Here is a 19,074-nt window from a genome sequence, read left to right as displayed (position 1 = left end):
AATTGGGTAGGGTTGGGATAAAAGAAAGGGTGGTTCTATTTATACCTCTAAATTTGCTATTTGGACCTCTTAATTTTTTTGAAAATTTTAAAATCCTATTTTACCCCTTAATCAAAAAAATTTCAAATATGTACAATCCTCACTTAGTTACCCAATGAATCCCCTTGCCCAACCTCAAATAACACTGCTCCAACCCTCCTGGCGTTGCCGTCGTGTCAGCTGCACTTATGAAAAATGTTTCACCACGTTGATCTACTTTAGAACATTATATGAACGCCTAAATCTATTAATTGAAATCAGAGCGATGTTCTTTTTTTTTTTTTTTTTTTTTTTTTTAAACAAATAAGGGATTAGGCGATATTAGTTCCTCGGAAACAGACGATGTAGGGAGCAAGTCCCACCCTCAATCCCGAAGGAGAAGGGTCTGCCACACTCTGGGAACCCACCGCCCGTCCCCCTATTCATATTTTATTAATAAAACAACAAAAAAAGGAAAAATACAAAAAGAGGGGGGGACATAAACCTTACCCCAGAAAACCAGAGAAGTAAATAAAACCAAAAAATCAGAGCGATGTTCTTCAATTCTCGAGCATGAGGCAAAGAAGTAGTCTTCCAAAGCCATATATAAACATTAGTAATTAAGTTGGAATAGTTGAGAACCATATCATGAATGTCAATAACTCTTCGTACAGTGTACAGATATTAATTAAAATGGAAAGGCAAAGGAACAAAAGCATTGTTCAGGAATTTCAATATCTTTAAATTTTGTGAGCAAAATTCCTATGTTTAGTTTCTAATTTGCAATCTCTCTATTGAGAGACCATAACATCTTTCTGAACAGAAGGCACCATCAGTTCCATGACTTGTAACGACTCCCTCATCATTTGTACAACCAATACCTCGTCATTCTCAAATGGTAACTGGATAATATTATTTTCAACATATACCTGAGGGAAAGCTAATTATCTGAAGCAGCCAATGAGCCTCAAATGACATGACTCACTGCGCAATATCAGCTAGTAATCCAACTAAATGATTAATTGTTAGGGGCCGTGACCACTTACTCGATTTTAGGCTAAAAATAGTCCACTTACTCCACTAAGAGTTTTTTAACCTCATTTACCCAATCCAACAGTGTTTGACAGTATTGCCCTCATTTTAATTTATAAATTACACTCATATCTATCTCTCTCTCTCATCCCTCCGATCTGCGTTTTCTCCCTCTCTCTCTCACTCTCTCTCTCTCTCTCTCTCCCCTCAACATGCCCGTTGCCGCGCTCCACAGAGGCCGGACTACGCCGCAGAGGCCGGAGACGACGCCACAGAGGCCGGACGACGCCGCATAGGCCGAAGACGACGCCTCAGAGGCTGCAGATCGAGGACTCTGTTGAGATCGGACGACGACGAGCACGGTCGATTTCGGCGATCTGGGCTTTCCGGTCTGCTGCGCCGATTGGAGAAGCAGCATCCACTCCTGAAGACGACAAAGCAGCTTTGGTCGGCCTACCTCGCCGGAGTCTAACACCTGGTAGCCGAGAAACGCGTCCGGTCTTGATGTGGGTGCCCAGATCATTTTTCTGGGTGCCCAAATTAGTTTTTTTTTTTTTTAAGTAAAATAAGGGGCAGAAGGAAAGAAAAAAGAAAAAAAAATGTTTTGAATGTCAATTGGAGGCCAACAGAGAGAAGTTAAATGTCTATTGGGGGCAATAGACGTCTAAAAATCACATTACTGGGGGGCAATAATATTTCTATTGCCCCCCAATAGACCAACATAGTACACTACATTTCCACACTATAAACACAAATAAACGTATCAGCTATCAAAAACATAATTCCCACAAATAATAACATAGAGTCAATAGATTATTGGGGGAATAACATAGAGTCAATAGATTATCGGGGGGCAATAATATGTCTATTGCCCCCCAATAGACCAACATAGTACACTACAATTCCACTCTATAAACACAAATAAACGTATCAGCTATCAAAAACATAATTCCCACAAATAATAACATAGAGTCAATAGATTATTGGGGGGCAATAATCTGTCTATTGGGGGAATAATCGGATTATTGGGGGGCAATAATATGATTACTGGGGGGCAATAATATGGTTACTGAGTATTATTGAGGGGCAGTAAATTCATACGCCGGAATCCCGACACCAGTCCGGTACCCGGATTCCGGTCACCGGTCGCCGGATTCCGGTGGCCGGTAGCCGGATTCCGGTCACCGGTCGGCGGCTGGCCACTGGTCACCGGAGTCGGGCAAGGTGGAGGATGATTTCTCCCTCTAAGTGAGAAAGAAGGAGAGGGCAAAAAAGTCCCAAAAATTAATAAAAAAGAATTAATTGGGTATTAGGGAAATAATCCTTTAGAGTGTTTTGGGTAAACGGGGTTAAAAAACAGTTAGTGGAGCAAGTGGGCAATTTTTAAGCAGAAAGTGGGTAAATGATCATTTATTAATGACTTTATTATGATGCCGAAGAGGAACTTAACAGAGTTGAAGCCAATCCTTAAGCCCACTCTTCAAAAGAAGAACAATTTAAGCCCATTCTTCTTAAATTTGAGGGCCAGTCATTCAGTCAATTTTTATGGCCTCTATACTAGTGTGTATTTGTGCAATTGCAATTTCAATCTATATGTTTTGAATTTCAAAATCTTAGTCCATTTATTTGATAATCTATATAAGTCTGGCATTTTCATTGTTTTGACTTTATAAAATGTTTGCTTTTCTCATAAGTCTTAAATTTTGCGGTAAGATTGAATTTTCATTTGTTTGTTTAATGGTTTTTTTTGGGGAAACTAGACTTGATATCAAGGGCAGGCCCAAAAAACACTGCCTGGGAAAAGATCCCAAACCAATATAGCGAATGCAGTACAAGGGGGTGAAATCGATGCTGAAGGTGAAAAACAATTGTTCAAATTCTCAAATCATTTCAAAGTTCAAAATGATGAAGTGACCAAAATTTAAAAAAAAAATAAAAGAAATAGAAAAATATAAAATAATTGTGAAACACGAGGATGAAAACACATAACCAAATTACAATTTGACAAAAGCACAAAACCAAAATTGCAAATGGTCTTCAATTTAATCATGAATATACAAATGATCGAATACAAGTTTCAGTTTAAAAAAAAATGATGATGAAGGTTTTCAACTTTGGTCTTTTATATAAAAGACTGAGGTTAAAAGTTAAAAGTTAAAAGTTGATAATATATACACCTTACCGACATTTTATCCTTGCACCGACTTTACGCATTATTGGTACATTTGAGGGCCGCATTTTTTTTTTTGGACGTGATGTAGGGCCGCATTCATTGCATAAGTCCAAGAGCATGTTTGTACTATGTAGTACTCGTTTGCCAACTGTGTTTGTCATTTTTGATCTGTTTGGTTTCCAATTAACTGTTTGTCACTTTCTACATAAAAATCTCATATGCATTAATATATACCACTACCGGCTCTAGCTCATTCAACTTGTTAAAAGAGACCTGAGGAGATGCCTTCTTCTCTATATCACTGTGCAATGGCAACTACTAGTACTGCAGTTTTCTTTGCGTTGTTGATCTTATTGTGTGCAGGAGGATATGGTGAGGCTCAGCTGACCCCGACGTTCTACAATGAAGCATGCCCCGATGTGAATCTCACTAGCATTGTCCGTGGAGTCATTCAGGAAGCTTTGCAGACGGATCCACGTATCGCTGCAAGCCTCATTAGGCTTCACTTCCATGATTGCTTTGTCAATGTAACTAACTAGCTAGCTAGCTAAGCCCAAAAGTACTTTTAGAACTAGCTGCTTCTCTGTTATGACTTCTGAAATTTAATTTAGCTCTAAAGGACTTGTTAATTAACTCTGGTTCTGCAGGGTTGTGATGCATCAATTTTGCTGGACAACAGTAGCAGTGTCGATGGCATTGACAGCGAGAAAGCAGCCTTTCCGAATGTCAATTCAGCGAGAGGATTTGATGTTGTGGACAAGATTAAGACTGCATTGGAGAATGCTTGTCCCAGCACGGTTTCTTGTGCTGATATTCTTGCCATTGCAGCAGAAGAGTCTGTTTCTTTGGTATATATCCGTATTTCACTTCACCAACACCATTTTGTACTCTTTGTGACATGGCCTAATATAAAAAACAAATTCATTAATAGGGATTGTAAGTTTGTTCCTTATACCACAAATAGGCACACCAGGGATGAAGCAAAATGCTAAGAAAGTAAGAATCATTAACTAATTTATGGTTGCAGTCTGGAGGCCCCTCATGGACAGTCCTACTAGGAAGAAGGGATGGAACAACAGCAAACCGAACCGCCGCTAATGAAGCCCTTCCAGCTCCCACTTCAAACCTTGATGCACTCAAGTCCAAGTTCTCAGCTGTAGGCCTAAACACCACCGATCTGGTTGCACTATCCGGTAAGAAAAGAAAGCGAAGCAAATATAAATGTTACATAGTACGTTTTTAGTGATGGACAACATTGATTGGATTTGCATATTCACAGGTGCTCACACATTTGGACGCGCCCAGTGTCAGTTTTTCACTGATCGATTATACAACTTCAACAACACAGGGAGTCCTGACCAAACCTTAAACTCGACCTACATAGAAACCTTGAGTGACATATGCCCACAAAATGGGAATGGGAGTGTCCTGGCCAATTTTGATCCCTCAACACCTGATGGTTTCGACAGCAACTATTTCTCTAACCTTCAAGTTCATAAGGGTCTACTCCAAAGCGACCAAGAGCTGTTTTCGACTAGCGGGGCTGATACCATTGACATAGTTAACAACTTCAGCGTTAATCAGACCACATTCTTTGAGAGCTTTGTGGAATCGATGATTAAAATGGGGAATATAAGCCTCTTGACAGGAACTGATGGAGAGATTCGATTGAACTGCAGTAGGGTTAACGAAGATTCATTTGGATCATCTGCTGCTTTGCTAGCTGAGTACTAAACTACTCATAAGAAGCTAAGGCTACCTAGTTACACTAGCTAGTTGAGGTTTATGTATGATATGATGATGATGATAACTGCTATGAGTTTAGAATAAAGCTATGTCTGCTAGGATTCACAATTATCGACCACATCATTTTAGAATTCTCATTTCAAAATTTTCTAGCATGTCATACATACAGTTTACAACCATGAGGTTACATGAACACGCACTAAATTAGATTGTGTGATGACCACAGAAGAATACATAAAATACTTTCTCCAAAACATTTTTAGGAGTGAATCTATCCAAAGAGCACAGCTCCCGTTTCAGAGAAACCAGAGTTGCAGCAGTGACTGCGATCGGTTTTTCACAAAGTCTCAAAGGTTCTCCTCAGTGATTCTGCTTTCCTAAATTAAAGGGATGACCATCCAACCAGAAACCAGTCATTCCGTGATGTTACATGGAACAATATTGGAGTCTTCATTCCCCTGATTAGAGAGCTAGAGAGATTTGATTGTCTGTATGAACCTCACGTTGTATTGTACCTCAATCATAAGATGTAGTTCAAAGGCAGCAGCTTCACAATGCCAAACACGGGTTATCCAACCTTCAATCATGCTCAGAGATACAAATTTCTCCTGAGAATACAAAAGAAGTCCACTGTCAATGCTAATTCACTAACCAAAAGTAGAGCTCTAGAAGAAACAATTACCTGTCATGACCATCAAGTTTAATCAAATTCTCAGCTCTCCTTCAAACCAACAAAGCATCAGGTTTAGTACCTAGTAAACAAAAAACAAAAGTTACAAAGATAGGCGCAAAAAGCTAGACTTTAACTAAACCACTTGTTGTACATGCATCTAGATTGGTAGTATATGATCAAAGTGTTTCTTTGCAGCAATAGAACTGGAAAGGAATATATACACATAGGACCTCTCAAAACTACCCTCCATAGTTGTTCACACTTGCATGACAAGCTTGTTAATCCACCTTCCAGAGTTTAATATATATATATATATATATATATATATATATATATATATATGGCAAATTCAAAGCAAAGACCTATAGAATCTATACCCCATATTAGTGTGAGCACCAGATCCCTTCCTCCACAGGAGCATATCATATCAGCCCACATTTTCTTTGATTTGGCAACGTAAAATTTCCAGGGCCTAATCTGTAGCATCCTACATGAAGGTAAGAAAAATTGCCATAATCAGACAATATCAACTCAAGTACTCAACCATCTCAAATCATTAACGCCAACCTATTAAGTAACTTTAAGTGCCAAGAGGACCGGAAAACCTCTATACCATTAAAAGCAAAGAGGAACTCAAGATCTTACAAGACAGAGAATAATGGTGTACATAACTACATACCGAGAACTGACTTAATCGACATATGGATGTATCCATTGCAGCAAAACTACCAAGAATGCAAAAGTCCTCTTTGAAAGCAGCTGTCCACCTTTGTACATGCTTGTCAATTAAGTAGATAATCCTCTTGCCCTGAGATAGTAATTGCTTTGAGAATACATAAATGTCCAAATCCCTCAATCAACCAACCTAATACAGAGTTCAGTAAGGAGCAGTTACCTGTCAATCTGTCAGCAATATCTGTACCATCTAGTTTCTTCTCAACTCTTGTTAAGGCCAGTATTAGCATAAGGGTGTTTACCTAGTAAAAAAAATCCAACAGCTGCAATGATAAGTTATAGTAGGCACATTCATTAAATTTAACATCAAGCTATTAGTGTCGACTTTACCAAGTCTATCCGGCCATGTAGACGGCCTAAATCTTTATCTACTCCATGATGTCCATGTGGATAGCATTCAAGACCCCATCAATTCAAACTCCTTGACAAAATATGCAAAGGGAAAAAGTTCAGATACATGTAGATTTCCACTTCAAGGCACGTTTAAATGTTTATAGAAACCTCCGTAATGTGATGAAACCAAATTCCCTCCTCATCTTAGCCCACATCTTCTTTGAGTCTCAATGTTTGGTTTCCTGGCCCTTTAAATGAAGATAACAACCAATCCATGGTTAGACAATATCAACTCAACTTCATCTCTAATGGTTAACACCAACTAAAACAGCAAATAAGTAACCTTAGTATTGTATTGCTTCATACAACAACATAATAAAATAAGCAAATAGAAAAAGTTCAGATACAGATAGTAGATTCTCACCATATGAAAAGTTCAACAGATAGCACCAATTTCCTTTCTCTGTTGAAGCATACTACACATTTGCTCTGTTTTCAGAGCGTTTAGATGGCAGTCGTTCTCCTTCAGTGATAAGTGTGGCGAAATTCGTCCACGGGATAAACATTACTGTATATGGTGGAGGTATGGCTTGCCTTGTTCTGAATTTCACAAAGAAAATAATAGGTAAACAACTAATTTTATTCACAGGTAAATAATAAGGTACATTCTGAAAGTAACTTACTGACTGAAGGGGTCGATAAGCTCAAAACAAATTGGCCTTCATCCTCTGGCATTACAACGTGGACTCCGCAGCTTTGCATCGGGGGCCCTTCGTCCTTAATCTCGTTAGACCATACATCGCGGGTTTTAAATTCAATCTTAACCAGACACACGGAAGGTGGTGGTGACCCACTCTCACTCAGCCGTTCTATTATAGTATCGAATGGCAAGTATCCCCACACGGACCATCCCGTCATTAGGTATACTTCAGTGATGCATACACCGTTAACGTAGATTGTGACTATTCTGAAACATGATCTCATAGCCCAGCGCTGGTGATCGTTATCAACAGTTTGAGCACAGAAAGCCAATCCTTTGTCCTCCCATTTGAAATTTCCAGGAAAATCAATTCTAAATTCTTCACATCCTTGAAGTCCTTCCATATCGAAATCCCTGCGCCAAGTGAACCACTCCGGAATCCCAAATTTGTAAGGCGGGCCGTTAAAGAAAACCTGACACTCAGATTGCCGACATGAGAAAACGAGAAACCACAGAGCTGTTGACCTGGAATTATCCGGAAAATTCTTTTTCACCTTTGCCACGTCACGAGCCAGATTGCCGGTTAGTTCGTAGCAATTAAGCAAGTCCATAAAAGGGGTCAATTTTGACTCTTTACCTTCCAAAATGTTTGACAATTTTGAAATTTTTTGCAATCCATAGCAGCCACTCGCATCTAGGTCATATCTTTCTCGCGGAATTTCTGCAATTTCTACAAGACGCCCGCAATTGTTCAATTTGACGAATAATGGAGTATAATGCTTGTCCTGTAAACTGGTCGATCCCGTTGAAAACCCTGACTTTGTTGGAAATGTTACCAGCTTTTTACAATAAGAGAGATCCAAAAGCTCTAGATGTTGCAACTCAAAAATGCTGCACGGCACATGTTTAAGTTTATGGCAATATGATAAAGTTAACTCTTCCAGATTAATGAGACATCTGATTGTTGATGAAGGCAATTCTCTGATTGCAGTACGGCTTAGATCCAACCTTTTCAAGGATTTCATCTCTTCCACAATTTCAAACTTCTTAACTTTTTTACTGTCTCTTATTTTCAACTCCTCTAAGTTTGGCAATCTAGAGAAGTAGGAAAACGGTGTTGCACCATTGCAATTTCCCAAATCGACTGATTTCAAATTGCGCATATTCTGTAGGCAATATATATATAAAGTTAATAACACTCAAAGCTGTTTTATAAGTAAAAAAAAAAAAATTAATTGTAATTATAAAAAAATGTGAAAAAGAGAGAATATGTCTTCATGTCTTGGGTGAGGAATATATATATATATTTTTTTTTTTGAGTAAATATGATATTTCATTAGAAACTCAAACTACAATTGCACATATAACTATATATCCTAAAATTTGGCACCATTTACTTATACATCAAAGTTCAATTATTAAATGAGCCAACAGTCTATAACTATCACCTTGGACAAAGATAATTTAGATTGAATCTCGCTTCACTAATATGCTCAATTGCGGTGTTTCAGAAGTTTCATTAAACTAGCTAGGTGTGAAAAATTATCCTATAGTATGTAGGCACCTCAATAGTAGGCAATCGCCAAATTGAAGGAAAAATTACTCACCCAGGGTCCCAAATACGGTACGAACTCAACAATCTAATTTGAGCCCAAAACCCAAATAGCATTTCAGATTGGTCTGCGAAGCCAAATAATTTTGGGCACCCAAAATTTTCATATTACTTTAAGACCCAAAGTCTTAGATGAGTTTTAAGAATTAGACATTTCTTTGCTAATAGAGTAGCCAGTAGAGCACTCTTCGCTAATTAGTGTTTTTTAGAATACATATGTTTAGGTTAGACTCCTGTTTTTATCTCAGAATGTTCTGTTAATGCTTATGGTAATTTGGGGTTTAGGCTCAATGTCCCCCCCCCAAAAAAATGTATTCTATGGTTTCATTAATGATTAAGACTTGGGGGGCAGCCGTATTTGGCCCCTCCTCAAAAAAAAAAAAAAACATTTCTAAAATAATCCCCAATTAGCTATTTTACTACAAAACTCCAAATTCCTCCTCTGCATGGTCCCCACCAGATTCGAGTGATATTATTGGTTGGAACCACCACATGACAATACCACGTGGTACTCCGGGACCACCTAATAATTCCCCCCTTCATATTAACAATATTGAACTCTTGCCAAAAAAAACAAGAAGAAGAAGAAAAAGAAAAAAACAGTAATCATTACGTTAAATTACCTGTAGTCTCCTCCCCAATGGTGATGTGCAGATCCGAGTCATTTGACGTAGAAAACCTCCCTTTGAAAAAAAAAATGTATTCAATTGAATTAAACATAATATAGTATGCGACGATAAAATTGTGAATAAATTTACACCATAGCTTCAAAATTTGTTAAACTATACCTTAAGTACACTCCATGGTGATGATATCTCACTGAAATCCATCTTGAGTGCAGCAAGTTTCCTAGGATAAAAATCTGATGGAAAATATTGTAACTGACAATCCTTCCAGTTTAAGAGTCTCAAATCATTGGGAAGGTAATCCACATGATCTCCATAGAATACATCACCACAAATTATAAGAATTTGAAGACCGTTTAACTTTAAGAAGCTTTTCTTATTCAAGGGTATTTGTTGATCTGGTACGCCTTTCAGAACCATGATCCCTTTAACTTTGCTTGTTCCCTGGTATGGAAAACATACAATAAGATTACCAAAGACATTTTTCCTCAATAAGAAATTTCAAATGTAAAATTTTTAAATTTCTTTTGGGTCTTAATATGTATGGAAAAACTCTTAGCTTTATTTTATTTTGTGATGATTTTGGCACTTCACTTAGCCATATATTTTACCACTTGCATTTTACTTTGTGCAGTTCAAAATGAAGTGCAAATAATAAAGTGAAGTGGCAGAATCCTTTTTCTAATTTTTTTTTATGTTTGAATATAAATTAATATGTACATGATGTGTTGCTCTTGAATAAATAACACTTATCTATCTATATATTTCACTTACAGTGTTGTGCACAAAAACGTGATAAACATCTTCGTACAACCACAATCTGCTACGTTTTCCTGGCTCTGATGACTCTTGACAAACTATTTCTTTGCCCATTTCTTCTAGCACATCGTGCATCCAAACACCATTTGCTTCAGTAATGCTTATGAGGGCCTTTTCTATGAGTACTTCAATGCTGTGTTTAGGTCGTAGGTCACATCCTTCTAATATGTCCATCACATAGTTCTTATTTTTACCTTTAAAGAAACATGCAATGTGAAGAAAAACTTCCTTCATCGAAGGTTCAAGTGCATCATAACTTAATTTGAGCACTTGTTGAAACTTAGGATCTCTTTTGCAAGACTCTAATGCATCTTTCCACGTGTCTGTACTTCTACCACGTAGATATGAACCCATAACTTCTACAACTAGAGGAAGCCCTTCAGCATAGCATATTACATTATCTATGAGTTCAACGTAATCACCCATATGTCCTTTTCCTTTGAATGCATTAAAGTTGAAGAGCTCCAAAGCTTCACTGTGACTTAACTTCTCCACTTGGTATATGTGATTAACATCATGTAGCAAGTGCTTATCTCGTGTTGTTATGATTATTCTACTACCAGAACCAAACCAATTAGACTTTCCGACTAAACTTTTTAACTGGTCCAAATCATTCACATCATCAAGAACTAAGAAAACTCTCCTATGGCTTAATATTTCTTTTATCATGATGCTTCCTTCGTCAAGACTATTTACCTCTAAGTCTCTCAACCCTAGAGTCTTAGAAAGAAGAAACTTCTGTAGTTCTTGTAGGCCTCCATATTTCAACGATCTTTCTCTAACATTTTCCAAAAAACAACTGCCTTCAAATTTATGGGAAATTATATTATAAACAGTCTTTGCAATTGTTGTTTTGCCTAATCCACCAATGCCCCATATCCCTATCATTCGTACGTCACTTTCTCCATCACATAAAAGCTTTTCCATATGTTTTAAACGAGACTCTATTCCAACTAAGTATTTGTCCCCATTCAAATATGTAAAATTTAAAACTTGTTGTGAGATCTCTTCAACAATTTTATGAATGAATTTAGATTCATGCCTGTCAATTGAAAAGAATAGAAAATATTAAATGCGATAATATCAGATATCTATTGTAGAAAAAAGAAGAAGATTATTATAAACATGAAAAACAAACTAAACAAGAAGAGATTTACATCCTCCCTAGTAGAGACAAAACCACAACTATTTATGCAAAATAAAAGCTTGAAGAAGAATATCACAGTTACTATGAAAGTATAGTAGAAGACTTACCCTCCGTGTGAGAAATGCCACCCAGAAAGATTTCCTGCTTTTGTAAGAGCCGTCTTCCATCCTGCCACCTTCTCCAAGTTATCATGATGAGCAAGTGCCTGACCAAAACTACCCTCTTGGTTTCGTACATCTGATGGATCTACCTTGTAAAAAATAGGGTATACAATTTGTTGCTTCGATTCATTACAATGCATGATCTTCACAAGTTCTTCTAAACACCATTTTGAGGAAGCATAACTTTCAGAGAACACAATGACAGAAATTTTTGACTCGTCAATTGCTTTAAAAAGTGCGCTTGATATTTCTTCTCCTCTTGTAAGGCCATCATCTATGAAGGTTTTAATTCCCTTCTGAACCAAATTGTTGTGCAAATGGCCTGTAAAAGTGTTGCGCGTATCCTCTCCTCTAAAACTCAAAAAGACATGGTATGTCCATGACTGAATGGTAGCACAAGAGGAAGAGAAAGAGGGCTGAATGGTACTAGAAGAGGAAGAAGAAGAGGACCCAAATTGAGTGGTCATTATTGTAGGATAACTAGATCTACAGAATGATCGAGGCTCCAAAGACAGGGATCATCAGAAATATATCTCCCTGTTATATATTAGGCCTTGGGATGGGCACCACACAATTTTCTTCTTTTCTTTGGAACGTGTGGGCACCACACCATGCATGTGAAGATGATTCCTTTTACTTTCGATGCATGTGAAAATTCAAAATTGTAACCCGCCGAGATATGAACTCGGGTTACAATTTTCTTCTTTTCATTAGGACGTGGGGGCACCACGCCATGCACGCAATGCAAGTTGGAACTTGACTTCAGTGGCATTAGCTGAAAAGGAGACTGCAACTCTAAATCATTGAACTGGCCTTAGAGGGGAAGACTGAACCGCCCATTTCTTTTGAATAACCACTTTGAGAATCTTTTCTTTGTTTCGGGGGCGTGCAACTGATGTAATTTAAATTTAAATTTGCAATCTATTGCAAAAATATGATGTCTAATCGGGCTTGTAAGCCATCCTATAGCAACTTTAATTTGCTTGAACTGGCCCAATAGAGGAAAATAAAACCTGGGTCCAAAGCTCAAAGTCGGAGATTGACCAATATTTGTAGAGCCATTGGGTGAACTCTGCATTATTGGTACATCCACTACATCTCACTTTCAGAAAATATGTCTAGTGCTAATTTACTAGTACTACTCATCTGCCTACTGTGTCCGTCATTTTTGATGGGGAACTTGCATTTTGTTTGGTTTTAAATTGAACTGTTATCACTCTCTACATACAAAGGGATTTGAATTTTTTTTTTATCAAAAGTGAATGCAAGTTTGTAGCTTATACCATAAAATATGCACGCACAGAATGAAGCAAAATGCTAAAAGCCATCAACTTGTGTAAGTCGATAACCAACTTATGGTTACAGTCTGGAAGCTTCTCCTTATGGACTCTCCTACTAGGAAGAAGGGATGGAACAACGGCAAATCTAACCACCGCCAATGCAGCCCTTCCAGCTTCAGCTTCAGCTTCAACCATCGACATTCAAGTCCAAGTCACATCTAGGACTCAAAACCACTTATCTGGCTGCACTATCCAGTAAGAAAAGAAAGTGAAGAAAATAAATGATGCTTATTTCAGTGAAGAGGCTAGTTGTGCATTATTCACAGCTGCCCACACATGTGCACGAGCCCAATTTCTGTTTTTCACTGAACCTTTATACAACTTCAACAGCACAGGAAGTCCTGATCCAACCTACTTTTGGAGGTACGTACTGCTTGCCTTATTGATAAAAAAATACCTGCAAAAGAAAAATGAAGATTGGAATTAGTCATACAAACAGGAAGTTTCTGTTTTAAAGAAAAAGGAAGCTAAGAGAACTTTTTTTTTTTGGGAAATTAAGCTAGGGTGAGTCCCTCCTTAATTGGAGGTGAGAAACCATGTGGTGAATTACACATGAAGAAAGCATGAGAAACTATTGCTTTGGTGACCCATTAATTGAAGAAGGCTATAGCTACATGGTAGAGCTATAGGACAGAGCAGTTTTTGTTGAAGATGAGAAACAATTGTAGTACAAGATGGTGGTATTGGAGACTTGGAGTCTTTGTCATGAATTGATGAAGGAAACATGCAATTAATGTTAACCTGAAAACATAGAACGTAAGAAATGGAAAAGCATGACTTTGCTTTTCATTTCTTCACACCTGTGCCTGCCATGAAGAGCGAGGCCTATATAAAGGCATCAGATACAAGAACAAAGGCATCTGAGTTCAAGATCAAGGGATCTGAGCTTGTCTAAGTAGATAATCCGATTAGCGAGAGAGATTTGATTGTGTCTGTATGAACTTCAATTGCATATATTTCACATCAATCATAAGATGTTGTTCAAAGCCAGCAGCTTCACAAGTTCAAACACATGTTGTCCAACCTTCAACAATGCTCAGAGATACAAATTCCTCCTCAGAATACGAAAGAGGTCAACTTTCAATTCCAATTCACTAACCAGGTGCAGAGCTCTAGAAGAAACAATTACCTGTCTTGAGCCGTATATATCATGACCATCAAGTCATCAAATTCTCAGCTCTTCTTCAGCCCAACAAAGCACCAGGTTTAGTACCTAGTAAAAAGAAAAATGTTACAAAGAAAAGCGCAAAAACATGGACTGTAACTAAACCACTTGTTATACATGCATCTAGATTGGTAGTATATTATCAAAGTGTTTCTTTGCAGCAATAGAACAGTAAAGGAATACACACACATATTATCACACTTGCATGACAAGCTTGTTGATCATTAGATACCACCTTACAGAATTTATAGAATATATGGCAAGTTCAAAGCAAAGAGCTATAGAATATATACCCCATACTAGCTTCAGCACCACTCCCTTCCTCCACAGGAGCATATCATATCAGCCCACATTTTCTTTGTTTTTGCAATGTCAAATATCCTGGGCCTTAAAAATCTGTAGCATCCTACATGAAGGTAAGAAATTGCCATAATCAGACAATAGCAACTCAAGTACTACACCATCTCTGATCATTAATGCCAACCAAGTAACTTTTACTTTATAGCACATATATAAGTGCAGAGAGGACTGGACAACCTCTTTAATTACCATTAAAGGCAAAGTGGAACTCAATATCTTACGAGACAGATTTATGGTGTACATAACACATAACTACATACTGAGAACTGACTTAATCGACATATGAATGTATGATGTATCCATTGCAGCAAAACTACCAAGAATGCAAAGTCCTCTTTGAAAGCACCAGCCCACCTTTGTACATGCTTGTCAATCAAGTAGATAATTCTCTTGCTGTTTGTACCCACATTTGCATGGCCACTCGAACGTAGCTAATGTGCATAGTTATTGAATGATTTCTAGTTACAATGAGCCACTCAACAAGTAATTTGGGCCGGTAGCCAGAAATAGTGGCTGATGAATAATTGGACAGTTCATTTCGTCCAAGACAAGTCAGATAAAGTTATGCTCTTGGTTATCGGCCGGCCCGTAGACGTCAATTCGAAAAGAGATTTATTGTCTAAAAGCCCATCGGCCAATTGTTCAAATCACTCTAGTCAGTTTCCAACTTGAACTCAACTTAGAAAGATAATGGCCGATTGTCAGAGAGGCCGATAAGCGATAAAGATAAAATTTGATCAATTTAATATTTCAATCGAATTAAAGTTCGTTAGCCTATAAGGAGAGTTCAATCCAAGATAGCCTACTTCAAGATTAATTACAGCCGTTGATGACGACTATTAGAGCCGATCCAGATAGAGTCCAGCGTCAAGTCAGCCGATGATAAGTGATGGAGCCAAAGCAAGATAGAGTCACTGAGTCAAGAGGAGGCCGAATTCCACTCAACTTCAAAGAGCCAAGAGATCAGTTCAAGCCACAGAGTAGCCAATATAAATAGAAGCATCGACAGAAGACAAGACACACACACAACTCCAGCCAAAACTCCATCATGGGTTTATTTTTATTTTTCTTAGCTCCAGATTAGTTTCGTTGTCTTTTCAATTCTTAGTTGTTAGCTCTGCTAGTTCAAGTCATTTCCCTTCGTTTTCCTTGTAACCTAGTATCGATATTTCAATTGTTTCCTTTGCTACTTTTTGGTAATAGTTGATAGTTTTATTCTTCAAGCCGTTTACTTTTTCGCTATTTACGTTATCGTTCATTTAGTTTCTTGCAATTTATTTTCTTGTTCTTTATTTTTCTGCACTTAATTTGGAGTTTACTTCCTTACTCTTTTACTATTGTGTTTATGCTCTTTACCTTTATGCACTTAGTCTAGAGTTTACTTCTTCGCTCTTCTGTTATCATACTCTACGTTTATGCACTAGGAGTAGTTTAACGTAATTGTTCGGTTACCAATCATCATTCGCCTCATCCATTGAACAACCCGAAAGTCCTTGTTTCCAAAGGCATCGAACCCTTAGCCGAGATTGTTCCTTCCTCGGCTTTCAGTCGCTTGACGAAGTCAGAACACGTGCACTACATCTACTACATCTACAATTGCACACTTGACCTTTTGGCCGTGTGCTGGCACGCCCCGCAACCTATTCATCGAGAAGGACGTTTGTTCCTTGATCTCTCGGCTATCTTAGCCGAAGTGATTTTCAGAGGCAACACTTGCCCTGAGAATATGAGATACTAATTGCTCTGAGAATACACAATTGTCCACTTAGAATACAAATCCCTCAATCAAGCAACCGACTACAGATTTCAGTAAAAAGCAGTTAATTACCTGTCAATCGGTCAGCAAAATCTGGACCATCTAGCTTCATCTCAACTCTTGTTAAGGAAAATATTAGCAATACGGTATTACCAAGTAAAAAAATCCAATAGCTGCAATGGTAAGTTCAGAGTAGGCAAAATCATTAAAGTTAACATCAAGCTATTAGTATCGACTTTACCAAGTCTATCCGGCCATGTAGATGACCTAAATCCTTACAACTCCATGATGTCCATGTGGATAGCATTCCAAGGCCTCATCAATTCAAACTCCTTGACAAAATATGCAAAAGAAAAAAGTTCAGATACATGTAGATTTCCACTTTATGGCACGTTTAAATGTTCATAGAAATCTCCATAATGTCATGACAGTGATGACACCAAATTCCCTCCTCATCTTAGCCCACATCTTCTTTAAATCTCAATGTTTGGTTTCCTGGCCCTTTAAAGGAAGATACCAATGTAGACATAGTCAGATAATATCAACTCAACTTCATCTCTAATGGTTAACACCAACTAAAACTGCAAATAAGTAAACTTAGTATTCTATTGCTTCATACAACAAAAAATATAAAATAAACAAAGAGAAAAGGTTCAGATACAGATAGTAGATTCTCACCATATGGAAAGTTTAATAGAATACTGTCATGATATGTCAGCACTGAATTCCCCTGGAAAACCAGAGATACTGCAGTGACTGCAATCAGATCATCTCAAAGCCTCAAAGGTCCTCCTCAGTCAAATTCTGCTTTCGTAAATTAAAGGATGACCATCCATCCGGAAACCACTCATTCTGTGATGTTCAGATAGAAGACTGGAGTCTTCGTTCCCCTGATTATCAAGTTCAAGATGATGTGATGGTGATTGTGTCTGTATGAACTTCACATTGCATTATACATCAATCATAAGATGTTTTTTCAAAGGCAGCAGCTTCACAAGTTCAAACTCCGATCCTGTTGTCCTACCTTCAATATGCTCAGAGATACAAATTTCTCCTGAGAATACAAAAGAGGTCCACTGTCAATGCAGGCCAATTCACTAACCAAATGCAGAGCTCTAGAAGAAACAATTACCTGTCTTGAGCCATATATATCATGACCGTCAAGCTTCATCAAATTCTCAGCTCTCCTTCAGACCAAAAAAGCATCATGTTCAGTACCTTGTAAAAAAAAAAAAAATGTTATAAAGAAAAGCGCAAAAAGATAGACTGTAACTAAACCACTTGTTATACAGGCATCCAGATTGGTAGTACACGATCAAAGTGTTTCTTTGCAGCATTATAAATGGAAAGGAATAAATACACACTCATAGGACCTCTCAAAACTAGCATCCATAGTTTGTTATACTTGCATGAAAAGCTTGTTAATTAGAATCCACCTTACAGAGTTTATAGAATATATGGGAAGTTCAAGGCAAAGAGATATAGAATATATAACCCATACTAGTGTCAGCACCAGATCCCTAGCTTCCTCCACAAGAGCATATGATATCAGCCCACATTTTCTTTGTTTTCGCAACGTCAAATTTCCAGGGCCTTAAAAATCTGTAGCATCCTACATGAAGGTAGGAAAATTGCCATAATCAGACAAGATCAACTGAAGTACTCAACCATCTCAAATCATTAATGCCAACCAAGTAACTTTTACTTTTTATAGGTGCCGAGAGGACTGGACAACCTCTTCACCTTACAAGAAAGAGATTAATAGTGTACATAACTGAATACTGAGAACCGACTTAATTGACACATGGATGTATCCATTGCAGCAAAACTACCAAGAATCCAATGTCCTCTTTGGAAGAACTTATCCACATAAATACACAAAACTCCACTGAGAATACAAATCCCTCAACCAACCAAACCTAATAGAGAGTCCAGTAAGAAGCAGTTACCCGTCACTCTGTCAGCAATATCACTGGACTATATATCTAGCTTCATCTCAACTCTTGTGAAGGCCGATATTAGCAAGAAATTTACCTAGTAAAAATTCCAAAAGCTACAATGATAAGTGCAGAGTAGGCACAATCTAAAAGTATTATAATTGTGACTGAATTGTTATTTCTTCTATTGATAATCACCAATATATACAGATATACAACCTTGATCAACAAGGAAACCCTATAATCTAGGGATACAAATAAAGATACAAGAAATCTGTTCTTAATTACATAATATTCTCAACTAATTACGTAATATTCTCAACACTCCCCCTCAAGTTGGAGAGTGGATGTCAAGAACTCCCAACTTGTGCAACAAATTCTTAAACCTTTCTTTGCCCAACGCTTTTGTGAAAATGTCTGCCAATTGCTGCAAGGTTCCAACGAATCTAGTGCGAACGGACCCATCAACTATCTTGTCACGAATGAAGTGACAGTCCATCTCAATGTGACGAGTTCTTTCATGAAAAACTGGATTTGCAGCAATGTGTAAAGCTACTTGATTATCACAATATAACATGGCAGGTTTGGCAATAGGTATGTGCAAATCAGCAAACAAGTTTTGCAACCAAGTAAGCTCACAGCATGTACCTGCCATAGCTCTATATTCAGCTTCAGCACTTGATAAAGAGACTGTTTTCTGCCTTTTGGTGCGCCATGAAATAAGAGATTTTCCCAGGAACA

General features: G+C 37.7%; 2 protein-coding genes across 3 annotated transcripts in view; one reads left to right on the top strand and one right to left on the bottom strand.

Moving 5' to 3' along the window:
• Positions 1 to 3,468: 3,468 nt before the first annotated feature.
• The window catches only part of LOC133734523 (peroxidase A2-like), an 83,112-nt gene continuing 67,506 nt past the window's right edge, over positions 3,469 to 19,074 (top strand). Inside the window, exons 1-4 of one of the 2 annotated variants that reach the window (XM_062162156.1) lie at positions 3,469 to 3,750; positions 3,871 to 4,071; positions 4,251 to 4,416; positions 4,503 to 5,004. In XM_062162156.1, the coding sequence (XP_062018140.1) occupies positions 3,505 to 3,750; positions 3,871 to 4,071; positions 4,251 to 4,416; positions 4,503 to 4,957 (1,068 nt within the window). In that variant the 5' untranslated portion in view covers positions 3,469 to 3,504 and the 3' untranslated portion in view covers positions 4,958 to 5,004. Of the gene's footprint in view, positions 3,751 to 3,870; positions 4,072 to 4,250; positions 4,417 to 4,502; positions 5,081 to 19,074 lie in introns of those variants that run through there. The other variant, XM_062162155.1, reaches the window with a different exon arrangement.
• LOC133734519 (disease resistance protein RPV1-like) lies at positions 5,071 to 12,274 on the bottom strand. Its single transcript, XM_062162153.1, has 12 exons — positions 11,722 to 12,274; positions 10,423 to 11,509; positions 9,811 to 10,092; positions 9,646 to 9,705; positions 7,394 to 8,576; positions 7,135 to 7,310; positions 6,708 to 6,958; positions 6,538 to 6,619; positions 6,322 to 6,450; positions 6,020 to 6,129; positions 5,652 to 5,721; positions 5,071 to 5,577 (listed from the first exon to the last, which is right to left on the bottom strand). The coding sequence occupies exons 1-6, from the start codon at positions 12,240 to 12,242 to the stop codon at positions 7,276 to 7,278; spliced, it is 3,168 nt and encodes a 1,055-aa protein (XP_062018137.1). The 5' UTR covers positions 12,243 to 12,274; the 3' UTR covers positions 5,071 to 5,577; positions 5,652 to 5,721; positions 6,020 to 6,129; positions 6,322 to 6,450; positions 6,538 to 6,619; positions 6,708 to 6,958; positions 7,135 to 7,275.

Source organism: Rosa rugosa, chromosome 2, assembly GCF_958449725.1.
Source record: "Rosa rugosa chromosome 2, drRosRugo1.1, whole genome shotgun sequence".
In the NCBI taxonomy this organism is placed as follows: domain Eukaryota; kingdom Viridiplantae; phylum Streptophyta; class Magnoliopsida; order Rosales; family Rosaceae; genus Rosa; species Rosa rugosa.
Note: the sequence above shows the minus strand (reverse complement) of the source record. Positions and strands in the feature narration are given on the sequence as shown.

Bases quoted from the DNA above. Each gene is read 5' to 3' on its own strand.
- LOC133734519 (XM_062162153.1), bottom strand. From the start codon at position 12,242: ATGACCACTCAATTTGGGTCCTCTTCTTCTTCCTCTTCTAGTACCATT. The intron at 11,510-11,721 runs GTAAGTCTTCTA...TTCAATTGACAG, and splicing joins TGGCATTTCTCACACGGAGG to GCATGAATCTAAATTCATTC. The intron at 7,311-7,393 runs GTAAGTTACTTT...TGTGAAATTCAG, and splicing joins CTTATCGACCCCTTCAGTCA to AACAAGGCAAGCCATACCTC.